Raw genomic sequence first — 17,437 nt, 5'->3', positions numbered from 1 at the left:
ATTAGTAATGGAATTCCAACAAGAAAGGAAATGTACACCTGACTTTCAAGGTCAAATGAGAAAATCATGGTCTGTGAAAGGATGATGTAATGCATCAGTGCTGGGACAGTGAGGAAAACTGAATATATTTGCATAAATTCAAATCAAAGTGGGAGAGGGCAGAAAAATGGGAGACAGCTGAAAAGAGCAGGTGATCATGAGGAAAATAGCTCACAGTCATTTGAATAGTATACTTTATAAAAACATCCCATAATCACTGTGACAGAGAAAGTAGAACATGTTCTATGAATGAGTGAACAGAAAACAGTATGAAGAAGAGAGACGAGATGACAAAAACAATGTGTATGTTTAGATTTTCTAACCCTAAACCAAGACTGTAATGGATGATTAAATCCAGAGGGAGGCAGTAGTGCAACAGAATACATGCCAACTGCTGTAAAATACCAAAGAAGTAGAAGAAGAAAAACCTAATAAAAATAATGGAAGAATTGAGTCCAAAAGAAAGTTTATAATTTAGTGCCCAGTGGAATATTTTATTTAATTTTATTCTTCGAGGGTTTAGATAACCCTGGTCAATACTCCAACATACTAGGGGGCAGTAATGAACCTTAACGCAGGCTTTTGTTGTTGAAGAAAAGGACGAAACAGAAGAGAAGAGGCGGAGTTATGTTGGAGGCAAAAGATTGAGGCACTTTCATCGTTTGCAGCAAACAAAGACCAAACCATTAATTCAATTTCATTTGGTTGTTAATAGGGACAGTTATATCAAGGTAAGGAGATTACTTTCACCTAGCTCGTCAATACTTTGTGATTTCTTGTCGGGTTGGGAGCCACGTAGCTGCTACCTTTTATGTACGAGCACTGCTAGTCCGTTAGCCCATCTCACTAACCTTGTGTTTTCCAACCAGTAAACGCCACTAATATAACGTTTTAAATGCTTTCCACGTTTTCTTTTTTAAAATTCTGCACCTTTTTTGCAAACGAGTGCTGAGTTTTAGACTTAGGTTCAATTACAGATAAGTAGTCAAAGTGTGTTGTAGTTAGCCTCAGCAGTTTAGCCACTGTCTTTCTTGGTGTTTTTGAGCGTTGCTCCGTGTTCTTTCTCATCTATCACGTTGACAGCTGGTCGGTTAAAGAAAACACAACGACGCTTCTCTTTGCTATGATGAAACTGTGACGGTGGTAACATCTGCCAAGCTCATATCTGTGCAGGCAGGGATGGAGCTGGCTGTGATTTATGGGCCCCTCAATACTAATACCTGTCACCTCTGTTTATAAATAAGTAATCATCGTTTTAGAAACGTTGAAGGGAGTACAGCAACAGTGAGGCCCTTGAGGTGTCTATTTCGTGCCAAAGAGGCTTGTAAATTTGGGACACATTTAAAACATAAACATAAAAACTTCGAATTAAAGTTAGTTAGTTAGTTTTGTATTAATCCCCTTAGGGAAAGTATTCCTCTGCATTTTGACCCATCCTAGAATTAGGAGCAGTGGGCGATATAACTCGATATAACCATTAATGACTAATAAATAAGTTATTGCATGCAAATGTATCTGAGTCTGTATTTGCATTTTTATTAAATTACATTAGATGTTTAGTATATGGGCCCACTGAGGGTTACACATTCAACTAAAAGTCATGCTGGGATACTACACCGGATAGAAATTACTAGCTTAAGTGATAATGGTGAAAGATCCATACAGACACTAAAAAATTAAATGCATCATTTCCATTTCAACAACATGGTGTTATAAAGAAAATAAAAACTGAACATGTTAATGACCTCTTAAAACATTTTCTCTAACTATAAACACAAATGACACTGATTGCCTGGATTAATAAAAATAATCCAACATTTGAAAACGAGTTACATATTATGTGATTGTAAACATGGTAATTTAAAATAAACTGCACTCTACTGCAATAATGTAATCAGTTCTGTCCTAATTTCTCTGTCCAAGTTCCAATATGAGGGGTGGGATTTCAGTAAAGTGGGCTGCCATTCTGTGAAAATGGTGAAATAAAAACAAAGAAAACTAACATGAGGAACAATATTCAGTTATAGTAGTTCAAACTATCTTTCACAATATGAATGGTGAGCATGTTGATTTCACAGTTACGCTTAACTTTTGATATATTGTGCAGCTGTTGCAGACACGTTTATTGTGTGTAGAGCACAAGTGTTTATCTCACAATTACTTTTGGTATTGTGCAGAAAAAATGGACGGAGGTGAAGACCAAAACATAAGCACAACCACCAATGGAAATCCTCAGACGAGTGGGAACTCCCGCACACCCCAGATAGCCCATATGTCACTGTATGAGCGACAGGCTGTACAGGTGAGATTTTGTGTCCATAATATATTGCATATGTGAAAACTAATGTTTTACATGTTTAATTTACAATAATAGTTTTCTCTACTGGATCCATCTTAAAACTCAAACTCCAATATGTCTGTTTTCAGGCTCTTCAAGCACTACAGCGACAGCCAAATGCAGCTCAGTACTTCCAGCAACTCATGCTGCAGCAGCAGATCAACAACGCCCAACTTCATAACTTGGCCGCAGTACAGCAGGTAACTATAGCTAAACCAGAAAAACACAGGTTTTAAAGGAAATATGGTCCGCAGAAGCATCACACTCATCCATTTTAATGTCTGTATTAAAACCAGGCCACACTGGCAGCGAGCCGCCAGTCCAATACCCCAAACAACAGCATGTCCCAGGCAACTACCACTGTAAGTTTTAATTTCCGATATGTTTTCTGAAGGTTAGTCACGTGACTGGTTTATAAATGTAATGTGAATTTTTGATAAAAATATAATTTTCTATTCCTCACAGGTCAATCTTAGTGCCACGTCTGCAGTCGGGACGGTAACTAATACCCGTCCCCATGGCCCTGTCACCTCTACAACAACTCCAGCACTCAATCAGTCAGTGTTGCTTGGTGGAAACTCAGCAGGACAGGGACAGATGTATCTTCGGGTGAGTTCAAAATTATGTAATAAGAAATGGTGGTATTACTCATGTCTATGTCCCTGATAAATTAACTTTTATTTGTTTATGACAAGCATATTGATTTGGTGATATTGAGCTTTCTCACACTGATAATCTCTCCCTGGTTCCTTACATAGGTCAACCGCTCTCTCAGGGCTCCCCTTGCTTCTCAGCTCATCTTTATGCCTGGTGGTACAGCAACAGCTACAGTAACAACTGTGGCCCAGACACAACCCCAGCAGCCGCAGCAGCAGCAACAGCAACAGCATGATGTGGCTCCTACCAGTGCCCAGTCTGACAATGACCAGGTTTGAACACATCACATATATCTGTAATTTAAAGGTCAAAAAGGTAATAGCTGGGTGCAGAGTCCTCGTTGTTGAGCATACATGTCAGAACAAAGTTGAAGCGATCATTACAGCTAATCCCAGTAAGCTGTCATGCCCGTTCAATCCAGTCACAGATGAAAACAGACAAATAACAAAACATATACATTTTATTTACCATGTCAGGGAACAAAAGGATAGTTCTTAGTCATTTTGGAGCCCCTTTTTTGTTGGTAGAGCTCTTCATCACAGACATGCCTGAACAATATTGTCTGAAGTATTTTTAAATAGAGCTTTCTTTGGAAGTCAATTTAGAGAGTTCTCTTTAGCTGAAACTTCAAACTACTAGTTTCTTTTATTAATTACTTTCAAGCAGCTCATTACTCACTGGAACACTCTGAACCAAAACAATGCCATTTTGTCATTCGCTTCAGTGTAACCAAACGCATCAAGGGAGACTGCTGCAGAGGCAATAGTCATGATGTTTTTGTCTCAGACAGACAAATTCTCATGGCCGTTTTAATGTTATTTTGAAGGCTGAAACTGCACTGTGATGCCACACTCGATACTGGTATCACCAACGCCACTTCGGCCAGAGTCTTAAAGTCTGGGAACATTATGGTTAACACAACTCCTGGTCTCGATCGCTGGGGATTTAAAGTTAGTCTGAGCTTGAAACTGGCACTAGTGTTGTTAAGATTTGTAGAACCTTTTCCTGGCACCATGGCTGTGTAAATAAACTGAATGGCATGGCATCTGGAGCTCTATGATGTCATCCTGACCTCTAAGCTTTCAGAAAACTTTTTTTTGAATATGAGGGAGTGCTAAAATTGGCTGAACATAACAAACATTCTCATTTGAAAACAACAAGGTCTTGGTTTTCTATTGTCCTTAAATACAGCTGCCATCAGAGGCCCTGATATCAACACACAGATGAAGGTCACTCTGCTTAAGACATCAGCACTGATCTATACGTTTACATAAAATGTGTTCCCTGGTTTCTTGTAATGCTGAATGTTGCATATTCTTACAGTTTTTTTTCTCTTGTTCAGTGTAAAAACATGACACATACTTTTTCTTTATGTTCCAGGTTCAGAATCTGGCTCTACACTGTGTGTCCACTCCCAGAGCAGTTTCTGTCAAATCTGAGCACCCAGAGCGGAAAGATGGTTCCAGTTTTCCTCTTGGTCAGCAGCAGCAAACTTTCTCCCAGACTGCTCAGCAGCAGCAAGTACAACCACAACAGCAACAACAAATGGTCAAACCCAATTTTACTCAGCAGTCCTCTACCAACACTCTAACTGTTAAAGCTGGAAACCAGGCCATGACTGTCACCCCTGCTGCTTCTGTAGCTCCCTCCTCCACCTCCTCTGCAGCGCTCCCTCTCTCCCAGCTACTCCTGTCCTCCTCCGCTGCCCCTGTGATCTTGGTGCCTACTTCAAATGTTTCTACCTCCACTCAGGGCTACCCCATCGGCTCAGTGACCCAAAAAGCAAACATGAACACACAGACTCTGGTGGTGCAGCCTCTTCAACAGGCCAGCACCACTGCAGATAAAGGACCCGTGCCTATCCAGCCCAAGATGGCTCAGGGCCACCGTTTACCCTTGCAGTTACCGCCTAGACACCCACCTCCCATTCTCCCAGCACCACCTAGCAACAGCCAGGCTATCACTGGAGGACACAACCCTCCCCACATCCCTGTGCAGCTTGTAGGAGCCAGACAGGGCTTAGCTGGAAATGCTCAGGCTGTGGCCCTGGCACAGGCTCGGGGCACCACGGCCCAGGAAAGCTCAGCTGCTGGGAATGTTATCACAGCGTCTAACAACAATGTCATGGTAAGATCAGTGACTGAAAGGATGTACCTCGACAATGATGTGGTTTTGGTTAAGCCTTGTTCATGCTACGACTGGGAGGATTTGCTTTTGTCACAATTTGATTAGAATTTTGCTATCCCTGCTAATAATAAAATAAATACCATCCGGCCCAGAAGGGAATAGCAGGGTTTATTTTAGCTTTGCCTACTCAGTGTTCACTGAGCTAGAGCTGTAAGAATATGAGAAAAGATGCTGAGCCAAAATGAAAAATGCCTCTCAAAACCACACAAATTTGAGTCTTTGAAATAACATGCTTCAAATGAAGCAGAAAAAATATCTGATAAACAAAATACTATAAAGTCTAATACTTTTTTTTAGATAAATTGGCATTTGATACTTTAAGCTGTACGAAAATGATTTTTCAATTCATGAATTTCATCACCCTAATAATTCAGTCACAGAATTGTAATTGCTAATTGTAGTGTATTGGCTTGTGATCAGCAGTTGCTAAGTGTGAAATATTCGAAGACACAATACGCAGAAACTCGCCGTTACCTGCTGAATGTCACAGATCCATGTCATCATTTTAGCATGCTGGAGATCTGATCTGAGATCTGAGCAGTCAAGCCACCCCTGCCAAATTTAGACCAGGATAAAGGTGGCTGAAACGTGAAAAGGAAAATAACAACGGTTCATCGGAGAGAAGAAGAAGGAAAAATAGAAAACAGCATTTAAAAGTGACAGTAAAAGCTCATGAACCTTACCTAAATGAATCCTGGTTCAACTAACTCTTTTTTGTGCTTTCATGAAGAGACCTGCTAGTATGGGCTCCTTCTAGTAAAAGATTGTTAACCATCACCACTCGCTCTTGTGTGTGTGAACTCACAGTAACTCCCAATGAGAAGACGGCATGGTGTGTGATGCACAGTGGTCCCACGACTCTACTAGCTGTGTGGTGATGAGTTGTCTTTAAGTATTTGGTCACAGTTCTAATATTTTCTGCTGTTTTCTTCCCACTTACCATCAGACAAAGCCAGTTGTTGGCTCTTTGAAGAGGAAATCTGACTGCGACGTACCAAATGACATGGTGACAGAATCCTCAGAGTCTGCAACAGTGAAAGACTCGGCACCTCCGTTATCACCTGCCCCTACAAAGGACTCAGGTAAGTCAATTTGTCTCCTTAGTGAAAGCGTAAATTATTAGTTGTAATTCTTGAATGTTGTCATTACAAATCAGTTCCTTCTTTGTGTCTGTCCTCACTGTAGCTCCTCCTGTCACTGCTGCATTTTCATCTCCTCCCACCCTGTCCTTACCTGCACCACTGCCAAGAGTCGGGCATGGGGACAAAGACAGAGCTCCTGTTCCTCAGGCAGTAGTCAAACCTCAAGTTCTCACTCACCTCATAGAAGGCTTTGTTATCCAGGAGGGAGCTGAACCTTTCCCTGTAAGGACACTCTGCCATGAAAACACACATTTAACACACAACACACATTTAATCATAGCTTGAATGTTGCTGGTTTTCCACTCTTTTTTGATGTAACAGGTCGTAGGACTCCTCAAAGACCGAGATTTTGCTCTGGTTGGCCGCTCAGAAAACGGACCTCCATGTAAGTGGAGGAATGGTTTTAAGAATGACACCATAAAGCTCCTTGTTCAGTATTTACTATTTGTAATTGTATCCTTTTCTCTTTTCTCAAGTGTTAAAGTGTGAATACTGCGGAAGCCTCGCACCGGCCAGTCAGTTCAGAGGCTCGAAGAGGTTCTGTTCAAATACGTGTGCTAAGAGGTAGGATTTCCACTAACATCCACTGAGAGTCACTACGTTTAGGTTTGGTTGGATTGGTATCCAAATTCTGATGCTGTTAAGACATCTCCACAATTTTACTGCAGTATTTTATATATATCTATATCTATAGATATATATAGTTATACATGCTGACATATGTATTGTGACTAATAAAAAATGTCCTCATAGAGCTCAGAGGGAGTGCCAAAATAAAATGATTATGTAACAGCTCAGAAGTGTTTATTCTGTATTGTCATGTCAATTCGTAGGGTGCATAAGGCAGGTTCAAGTGACATGTTGGCTAATATTTACTCTGGCTATTGACGTTAGCAGGACAAACAGAGAGAAAGAGAAAAGGTGTTATACACTCAGTCTCTTGTTTAATTTTTGTTATTTCTTTAACCTTTCTCCTGGTCTCGTCAATTAAAATTCAGTAAAATTCAGTGGAGTTTTGTTGATGGAGAAGCCAAAGTATTATCTTTTTGATTTAAATTTCTGGGTTCTGGGTTTGTGGAAACCAAGGTTCGAGGACTTTTATTGACTTAGTTAACCAGGTGTTGTTTATCACGTGTTTTTTTTTCTTTGGGACCAATTTGTTTGATGTGTGGCTTCCCATCTTTTTTTTTTTCCATTTTTGCCTCCTATATATAAACTATAAACTTTATTAAAGTTAATCTCCTGATTCAACAGTCAAGAAAAACATACCAAACTTGAACCGCTGCTCCCCGCTAGATTATTACCATAATTTAGGTATACACAAGAGAGTGGGTCATTGATAATGATACATAATGATGCTACCTATGATGTGAAACTCATGGTGTATTGACTCTGCCCCTGGATCTGCAGGTATAATGTAAGCTGCAGCCAACACTTCAAGACGAGCAGGGGGAGAAGTGGTGCAGGAATGACACCACCTCAGTCGTCTTCTGAGAGCGCTGCAAAGCGCAGAGGCCCCTCACGCAGGAATAGTTCTAATATCTCCAGCAATAAAATGTCCAGCAGACATCTACCTGTCAAGGTAAGACAGTCACACTGGTGTTTACTTTGGTACGGTGCCGTGCTTTATCATCTATTTTACTCTCCTAATGAAGAAGACCATGAAACCTGTAACTGAGACCATTAACTCCTCAGGAAAATGTTTACTGATGGTATAAATCAAGTGAAGTAGAAGCTAATCGACTTTATAAGAATCACTTGCAGGTTATTCACTTTATTCTTCCTGAGTGACTCCTCAGATGAAATTGGAAGACTCAATACATTTTTAAATGTCATTTGTTTTACAACGTACAACAAACAAGAAGTAGTCCCTACCACATGCACTTAATGTTACTTCCATCTGAGTAACATTTGTTAAAACCTATAGCACCAAATAGTTTTAGTAAGTGATATAAACATTTCTTCTTTGGAAAGCTTTGAGTCTTTGACCTGACTCACATGCAGTATTTAGAGAAGTCATGTCATGTGACTATATGACTGAATGAATGCTGTTTACTGTCATTACCTTGCGTAGTGTCACTCTGAGTCCAGTCGCTCTGAGGACATGTCCAGTGACGAAGAGGAAGAAGAGGACGATTCCCCTTCACTTTCCCCAAGCTCTTCACGCTCCTGCTCCAGAGCAGAGCACGGTGCTCCTCGCTCTGACAGTTCGGCTCCTGGGAGCCTCCCAATAGAGGGCGCCAACTTTCTCTCAGCAACTCCAGCTCAGTGGAGCGTTGAAGAGGTCTACAGATTCATCTCCTCACTTCAAGGTTAGTGTTTAGTGATGAGAAAACAAGCAACAATTAGCTGGTCTCTCTCTTTGCACTGATTGTGTCATCTTGCCTTTTTCTGTTCAGGCTGTGAAGAGCTGGCTGCTCAGTTCCTGTCGCAGGAAATAGATGGACAGGCTCTCCTGCTCCTGCGAGAGGACCATCTCATCTCCACCATGAATATCAAGCTGGGTCCTGCTCTCAAGATCTGCGCCTCCATCAACAGTCTGCGTGAGTGAATGCAGCCGGGTGAATAAGAGGAACAGTTAATCCAGTTAAAACCTAAGACTGAGATCTCCTGGGACAGTGAGGGTGGGTTTTTATCAATAACATAACAATGGTGCTCAGTCCTTTTGTGAGGTGACATCAGGATGGACAGTTTACATTCTGAACAGTGAATGTGTTAAAGATAAATAAACAAACAATCACTGGCCACTTTATTAGGTACACAGTTCAGAGATGGTCTTCTGTATACCTTTGTTGTAATGAGTGGTTATTTGAGTTAGTGTTGCCTGTTTTTTCCATTTTCAACCCATCTGTCCATTCTCCTCTGACCTCTGGCATCAACAGGGCTTTTTTGCCTGAGTGCACTGAGTTGCTGCCATGTGATTGGCTATTAGATATTTGTGTTCACAAGTAGTCGGACAGGTGTACCTAATAAAGTGGCCGGTGAGTGTGCATACACGTGTGAGTGGTGATCCTGGACAGGCGTTTGTCAGTCGTTTCCGTCGCTGTGTGTAGAACTCTTTTGTATGTATCCTGCACTGCCTATCCTGCAGTAAATGCCTTTTGGGCAAAGATAATGTTGCCTTCTTGCTGTATTTCAAACAGTGCTTTAACTTTAGTGATTTGAATTGCGATGTCAGCAACCACATCTTCATTTCAATGTTTAAGTCTTTTTCGTAGTTGTTTGTGTTTTTGTACCATAGATGTTCAACACAGGCTCCAATCGCACCAAGCAAAGGACACTCAAAAAAAAGGCCTTGTATTTTAATTAGTTAATTTTACCAGCCATTAAAAGTTTAGTTTTTATACCTTTTCCATTTTATACTACAATCAAAATTATTTTTTCATGGATATGATCTAGTTTTAGTAGCTTTAATCAATCTAACTACCTGAGAATAGGTATTTCCTCACAGTTTACTCTGTCCTCAGGGCTCAGTGGAAGTTCTCTGTGTACATGTATGCAATAATCATACCAATAAAAAACTGTTACTGGAAGTGGTTGTGCGTGTTTTTACAACTCGTTGATGACAGCCATTGGGGAAGGAAATGGTTTATTCCAATGTAAATAGCTGTAGAGAAAACATGGAGTGTAAAAATAGATTATAAATATATAACAAAATCCTTTTCAATATACACTGGCACCAGGTTGTAAACATTTGTAAACCATCATATATTAGCAGAGTCCGCTACAAGTCCAGAATGCAGCAGCTGTACACGTGTCAAGTCTACGGATCTTAAAAAGTCTACGACTACAAATGAATGTGGTGTATTTTCCCAACAAATGACCTCATTTAAATTACAACAAATGCTTCCCAAATGTAAATCAATTATTTACCATATGCGTGTTAATTATTTAACATAAAAGTTTCTCATTTTTGAACCTAAATGAAGTAGAAGTAGATGAAGAATACACAAGAAAATAAAGGCACAACATCAGTGTCTAACGCACTTGTAAACGGCACATTGCACATTGTGATGCGTGTCATCAAAGTGCACCACTGGGGCATTTGAGGGTAGTGCAAGTGTTTTTTTGAAACGTGTTTTCCTGTTACAGGCAGTGATCAGAAAACTGTGTAGTTGTTGGCTTCCCCATATCCTGCTTCCTGCAGGTAGTGCTCGATGTTCACTGTTCCAGGCACCTTGAGGACTTTGTCAGAAGCAACTTTCTCTCCTGACGCCAGTTTCTTGCTCACGTCGGCCAGCGAGGGTCGATCCTGATCCTTCCACTGGCAGCAGCTTTTGATGATGGAGTGCCTGAAGAAAAAAAGACAGCATGAACGGTGGGAGAAGTTCTGCATCAGAGCTGCGTGTTTTATCCTCTTTGTTTGATACTTACAGTGTGTTTGAGCAGTTGGAAGGTTTCTTCAGACTTTTTCCTCTTTGATGAAATTGTAGAAGTTCACTAACGGGGATTTCTGAAAATGGAGCCTCACCTGGAGAGTAAGTGGAAAATATACTTTTACATTACATCACATCATTGTCATTTAACACAAAAAACTATCTTTAGATAGATAATCCTTTCTGGTTTTGGCCAGTACAGAAAATTAATTTGCCCGATATATCAAGTAAAGTAAAGTTCTATTGAAACCCATTGTCACTATAATTAAATGCTCTGTTTTGATTTTAAATTTAAATACTTCCCACATGATTGCCTAATAATGCAACCAGAGTTACTTTATTAGAGGATATGGGAGTGTATGGAACTCGCATAATATTATTGTATTAGAGACTGATTAATTAGTTGGCACAATTAAATAATAATTTATAAATAATAATTATAAGTATTCATTAATTTATTTTCTGAATATTACATATTTATGTCATTTGTTATCAAAACTTGATAAATGTTGCCAAGTGCACTAAAGCTATTTTTTAATTCGAATTTTTATTTGACAAAGTTTTCTGTGACTTGTTCCATGTATTTAATATTTAGTTGTTGAATAAATGTTTATGGTAAGGAATTTTATGTATCATTTCTTATTACTAAACTGTTATATTTTATCCGCTGGAAGGAATAAAAAGACAAGTATCCAAAAAATCAAAACAAAACAAAAACTGAGTTTGAGAAGTACACGTACCCAGTGTTGCCATCTCAAACAGTAAGATGCCAAATGACCAGCTAGAAAGACACAAACACAGGCGAGTAGTGATTAGACAAACATAGACATCATGTCCTACCCAAACACATGAAGTGAACTTACATGTCACTGCTGTTACTGGCAGGCTTCCTGACTAGAACCTCTGGTGCCTGCCACTTCTTCATGCTGGGATCCTCTCTGTGACCGGGTCCCTGGTTCTTCCTCGTGTAGACTCCATGCAGACCCCAAAGCTTGGCCGTGAACTCCCTGCTGACCAGAACGCTGCGGGCGCGAATGTTTCCATGGAGAAGATCTTTGCTGTGAAGGAACTCCTGATAACACAACAAGACAAGGACATCCCAAGGTCATTTTATATCTATTATATCATGTTTTACATATATATATTGTTGTGTGTTGTGATCATGATAAAGTTCCATTACTAAATATTTGTGAATTGGTGAAATTGTTAATATTTCGACCGGGATTCTTTGAAAATGATGTCTAGCTCACCAACATACAGACCTAGTGATTTATTTTGAAGTGCCACAAGGGGGAGCCTGCATTTTTCCAGTCTTTTGATAGATTCTTGTTTTGTTTTTTTACAAAAAATTGTTCACTAAAAAATATGTAGCCTATCTGTGATGCAAATAACTCATTCATAAGAACAAAATGTAAGTGATTTCATTGTTTAGAGCCATTTTAAGAGTTTTATTAAGTTAGATTAGAGTAAGATTACGTTTGTAGCATGACAACATTTTGTAACATTCGTTCATTTGATTCCACTATCTGTAACCTTTCATGTGCATGAACCAAGTAAAGGGCGACAACAGACACAAAGTCTATCAATCTAAATCTTTATATTTAAACATAAACACAAACATTTCCATACAGGTGCATCAGGCCAACAGATCATACCACTAAATTTGAAAGTCAAACTTGCGCTTTTGAAAAGTGTGTGTTAGTTATAAGCATACTCACCAGTGCTGAGGCCACCTGTTTGGCCATTGTAAATATTCTTCTCTCAGTCATTTCACACAGAGCATCCACATTTTCCTGAAAATCAAAAAGAAGATATTCTTCAGTTTCAGTGTGTTCATGTCATTTCATGTCTGAGTGAAATGTACCACACATTTCCTACCTGTCTGCATTTCCACAGGAAGCTGAGCAGGTCTCTGTTCTCCAGCTCCTCCACCACGGTGACCAGAGGAGCTCGCAGGGAGACCACGCCTAGAAGCTCTGGCAGGAATGGATGAGGGCCAAGCTGAGCCAGGAAGGATGCAAAACCCAAGAAGTTGTGTCTCTCTGCAGCGTCAGCAGTGTCTGTGGAGTGTAACGTAACGAGGAGGTGAGTGTGAACGCAGCTACAGAAGTCTGATGAGATAACATCATTAAAGGTGCCATATGTATTTAAATACTGGCTTCACTGATAACAATGGTGCATGGGACTCTTTGCTCTGCTGCTTTTCCACCACACGGTCCCGGCACGACTCGACTCGCTTCAGCGCGACACTGCACCTTTTTTTGCTTTTCCATTAGTGAGAGAGCCGTGCCATGCAGAGGCGAGTCAAGGCCGTGCCGGGTGCCTGTGTAGTGGAAAAGCGGCATTACTGTGTTTATGTTTAGGACCGTTGCCAAACACCCAATACTGCAGCTGGAAAAACACTTAAACATGGGATAGAATGAAAAGAGCTGCTAAACCCTAACCCAACCCTAAAAAGCCTCACTACATCTCTCAAAAACGTCTCGACCAGAGGAAAAGATAAGCCTTTAGTGGAAATGCGTTAAAATGTAGATTCGAAAACGCAGAGGAAGTTATATACTGGTCAAAGTAAGCCAGCTCTCTCTCTCTGTTTTTATGGTCTGTTATTGCCACATTGTCATCTCCTCTCATCATGTGAAAATGATTCGATGCTGCTCCAAAGCACACATTCACTCTCAGTCTCCACCTGTTTCTGACACTTGAGAATTAGATTCAGTGTTTATAAAAATAAAACAGATGTTGGGAAAATGATGTATGTGTTGAATACAGTGTCACTCTGAGCATCTCATTATTTCAAAACGTATGACAACCATAATCATTTTAAATGACCAAGCTCACTGTTATCCTTATTTTACATATATAACATTTAAGAACTCTTAAATGTGTGGAACAAACTCAATAAAAATCTCAGTTCAACCAACTCACCATTCAGAACCCGGAGAACCACATTCCTGTTTTCCATGCGGGCCCTGTAGAGGGACACAGAGGAGTCGGTGCGCAGGCTGAAGGCAGCAGGCAGCGCGCTGACCAGGTTGAAGGACTCAGGCAGCCTCTGGCGGGGCAACTCCCTGGGCTGGGCCACGGGAGTGAAACTGGCCTTAAAGGGCTGCAGTGAGGGCTCAGGCGGGAGAGTGGATGACCTCATAGACATGGAGAGGCTCTTCGAGGTGTAGGTGGTCGGGGGACTGAAGGTGGAGTAGGAGTTGGACATGTCCAAAGCGATGCTTTCATGCTCCAGGACATTGATACCTGGTGGAGCTGTGAGGACAGACATGAAGTTTTTATTTTGGATAATTACATGTTTAATATTATGTAGGAATAGATGAGTGGATTTGATTCTTTGCTTGCTTTGCACTGTATATTTTAAAAACATTAGAAATACTTTAAGTTTAAGAATTAAAGTGTTTCCTAAGTATATTAGTAGTAGTTAAGGGAAGAGTGGTATACTGAAAGAGAGTTGAAATATGAAACATTTGAACCACTGTCAAATAAGTACAGTTGTGTTTTCATTTTGTCATTCATTTTTTCCTTTTTAAAATTGCATTAAAATGTAAAAGTATGCATGTCTTACAGGCCGAGCTTACAGTATTCAATTATCCCCCTCTGTTATCTTGTCTGTCCCAGTGTCTTACCATCTATACCATGCAGTATTCTCCTGGTGGTCGACTTGGACGACTGTGGACGGATCCGGTCGACTTTCTCCGGACAGAAACGCAACAGCAAAATGAAGACCAGAGTGACCAGGAAGCTGGCCAGCAGCAGGACGGGCACAATGATCACCTCCTGCTCATAAACACGGATCTCTGTCAACGGGAACACAGACACAAGGAAATAGCAGTGTGTGTAATGACTGAGCAACAATTAAGTGATCTCTAAGTAAGCAGGGCAGACTTGTTTGCACAGCGTGTGCCGGTATGTTTGTTCATCTCTCAAATGTCAGGACTTCATCGTGTTCGAACACAGAATCCTCAAGGTACAATGCATGTGTGCAGATAAAACTTACCACAGATGGTATCTCCATGGTCGCAGCGGTAGTCTGCTTCTGATAACGACATTCTGGCAAGCGTGGAAAGACGTGAGATTATTTTAGTCGCAGGTATTTATTATTTTCTAATGCACTCTTCTGTCCACACCCTGTATGTTTGCAGTTATGGCTTCAGGATGTTCTGTCACAAACAGGCGAGTACTTGTCGTACGTAGACAAATCAATGAACATGAATAAAACAACAGATTAAGTCACAGTGGGAATCCTGAACCCTGACGATGCCTCTGGAGCAGAATCTGTGAAGAGTAACATGATTCTCTCAGGTAACCAGTATGAGACAGTGAAACTCTAACCAGGGACTAAAACTGTTGTTGTATATGCCACAGGTGGTGCCCCCGCAGGTAGAGGCAGGAGCAATGTACCGATTTCTTTTTCTACTTCCTTCTATATTTTTTTGTGTGGCCCATAGCATCAATTTCCAATTGAAAAAGTAGAATAATGGCCAGAAAATGGCATCTGTTATCATGTCTGTATAAGTCAAAGTAAATAAGTCAATTTAACATCAATTTTAATGAGACCAAATACATCCTGGTGTTTAATTTAACATGATTACAGAGTGTATTTTTGTTTAAATTGGAAATGAGAAATGGGTTAAATTAACTAATTCATTGACTTTATTTTAACCCTCTTGTCTCTCGGTGTGGTAACCTCTCAGTAGGAAACTAAAGTCTTCCGTCCTGTATTATTCACACAGCCAGCGAGATTGTTGGAATACAGCAGACATCTATGTCAGACATTTGGTGCGAAAGGCAAGGCCGGTTTTAGAAAGCAATCACCATCCTCGAGTGGAGGAGGAATTTGTTCCTCTCCCATCGGGTTGAAGGTACGGGCTATCGTAAGTTTGTTTTTGTTCCAAAAGCAATGAATGCATCCGCCAAATCCTCTGTGACACTTAAAGCAGCACTGTATCATGTTGCTTATTTAATGTCTTTTGTCTTTTTAAGAATTCTAGTGTCTACTGCAAACCAAATTTCCCTCTTGAGAGACAATAAAGGTCTGAACTGAACTGACACTGAAACAACATTTAGTGTGCAACAATGTGGTTCAAACATTCTAAATAGGCTTATAAAACGTCTGCATGTTATTGAATCAAGTAAGCAAAACATTTGCCACTCTAATCTCTTTCAATTAATAATTATAAGGAGTGCCCTTTTGTTGAGGTAGGTCCCTGCCCCTGAAATATCTGTGCACACCCCTGCATAGAGCAGTGGTTCTCTATTATTTTCTGTCATGCACCCCCCCCAGAGGACAGAAATGTGTTCACGCCCCCTGAATTGAAATACTATTGAGAAAGTATCTGTATAAACCACTGTATGAGTCGTCCTGCCCTCTCACGCCCCTCCGACACCTCACTGCGCCCCCCCCTGCCCCACTATTTGAGAAGTACTGGCATAGAGTCAAGATTCAAGAATCATATATTATTATATGATTATATAATAATCATATAATAATATATGATTCTTGAATAATGATTCACATAACACATAACATCATTTAGTTTAGCTCTCGACTTCAGAGCAAATACTTCAAATACACAAGACACAGCATTATAAATATGTGCGTCGGTTAAATAGCATTAAATAAAATGGAATTAGAAAAAGACATGGACACGCACACACAACACCAAGTTTAGAATCATCACAAGTGGGTAGCATTGATTGCACATGGAACAAAGAAAGATTCAGCCTGTATCTCCTTCAGTAACACAGAACCTTCTTCCTTCTAGACTTACACTATGAAGTAATACATCATTTCTCAACCTCTCCCAAAGCTGTAAACATGGGCAAAAACAAACACCTTTATCTTTTGTGTGTGGAAACATAAAGGACACACTGCAGTCACTTAGAGGAAAAAATGGAACCTCATTATCATCAGATCCAAGCTCTCCAAACCTGTCCATCTGCATTTTTTGGACACATTAATCCAGCGTTTGCATTACACACCCACAACACAAACAGAAATGACGCAAACTGAAATGTCAAATCTGCACTCGGCTCGCTTCAAAGTACTGAAAATCAAAAGTCATGATTATGGCAGCAAAGTGATAGCTTTTAATAAATGAACACCAGCTCACTCTACCTCACAGCTTCCTGAGTATATGACCTGCTGTCACAGCAGAGACAGCAGGTCAGAGACGAGAAATGGTGTGAAGAAATTCTTACCTGAGCTTCAATTTCTTCTTCTTCTTCTTCAAAGAAAATGCCAGGTCCTGTTTATTACTGGCTCATGTTTCCCTTCTTTATGAAATCAGGCACTTTTCACACATCCTCCCAGTCCCAGCTGAATGTAGAGTGAAGGTTCAGCAGTGTGCTGTTCAGCTCTTCATTGTCTTGTGTTTCTCAGGCAATGTCAGGCTCAGGGGATCAATGTGCTGCTCTCTGTTTGCCCACGATCCACCGTCAGTGTTGTCTCAACTCCACCCTCCTCACCTGCTCCTTAAATGTCTCCTTCCTTCTCTGCTCAGCTCAGGTGGTGATGCACCACACACTCACACATCAGGTGTATGGTAATCCAGTGCTGTACTGCCTTTCTCCCACTTTGCACCATCACGTTCTGTAATTTCCTTTTTTTTTTGTTTTTCGCTGTTGAAGCCGTCTATTATCAGCTGCGTAAAGCCCTGCCTCTCTTGTCTTTGTTAAGGAAAACAGGTCCT

At 40.5% G+C, this 17,437-nt stretch overlaps 2 protein-coding genes across 2 annotated transcripts; one reads left to right on the top strand and one right to left on the bottom strand.

The window, feature by feature from the left end:
- The first annotated feature begins 465 nt into the window (after positions 1 to 465).
- phc1 (polyhomeotic homolog 1) lies at positions 466 to 9,896 on the top strand. Its single transcript, XM_044034456.1, has 14 exons — positions 466 to 770; positions 2,217 to 2,341; positions 2,467 to 2,577; positions 2,674 to 2,739; positions 2,843 to 2,986; positions 3,136 to 3,306; positions 4,415 to 5,161; positions 6,168 to 6,303; positions 6,407 to 6,585; positions 6,685 to 6,748; positions 6,840 to 6,927; positions 7,774 to 7,945; positions 8,438 to 8,675; positions 8,763 to 9,896. Exons 2-14 carry the CDS (start codon positions 2,222 to 2,224, stop codon positions 8,912 to 8,914), a joined length of 2,388 nt encoding a protein of 795 aa, XP_043890391.1. The 5' UTR covers positions 466 to 770; positions 2,217 to 2,221; the 3' UTR covers positions 8,915 to 9,896.
- A 39-nt stretch (positions 9,897 to 9,935) lies between these two features.
- On the bottom strand, positions 9,936 to 17,361 carry styk1b (serine/threonine/tyrosine kinase 1b). Its single transcript, XM_044034457.1, has 10 exons — positions 16,947 to 17,361; positions 14,743 to 14,795; positions 14,372 to 14,542; positions 13,665 to 13,997; positions 12,618 to 12,799; positions 12,458 to 12,532; positions 11,603 to 11,811; positions 11,480 to 11,520; positions 10,738 to 10,834; positions 9,936 to 10,655 (listed from the first exon to the last, which is right to left on the bottom strand). Exons 2-10 carry the CDS (start codon positions 14,792 to 14,794, stop codon positions 10,463 to 10,465), a joined length of 1,353 nt encoding a protein of 450 aa, XP_043890392.1. The 5' UTR covers position 14,795; positions 16,947 to 17,361; the 3' UTR covers positions 9,936 to 10,462.
- Positions 17,362 to 17,437: the final 76 nt, after the last annotated feature.

This window comes from Solea senegalensis, linkage group LG9 (assembly GCF_019176455.1).
Source record: "Solea senegalensis isolate Sse05_10M linkage group LG9, IFAPA_SoseM_1, whole genome shotgun sequence".
Taxonomy (NCBI): Eukaryota; Metazoa; Chordata; class Actinopteri; order Pleuronectiformes; family Soleidae; genus Solea; species Solea senegalensis.
The sequence above is the reverse complement of the archived record's forward strand: the minus strand, read 5'-3'. Positions and strand labels throughout refer to the sequence as shown.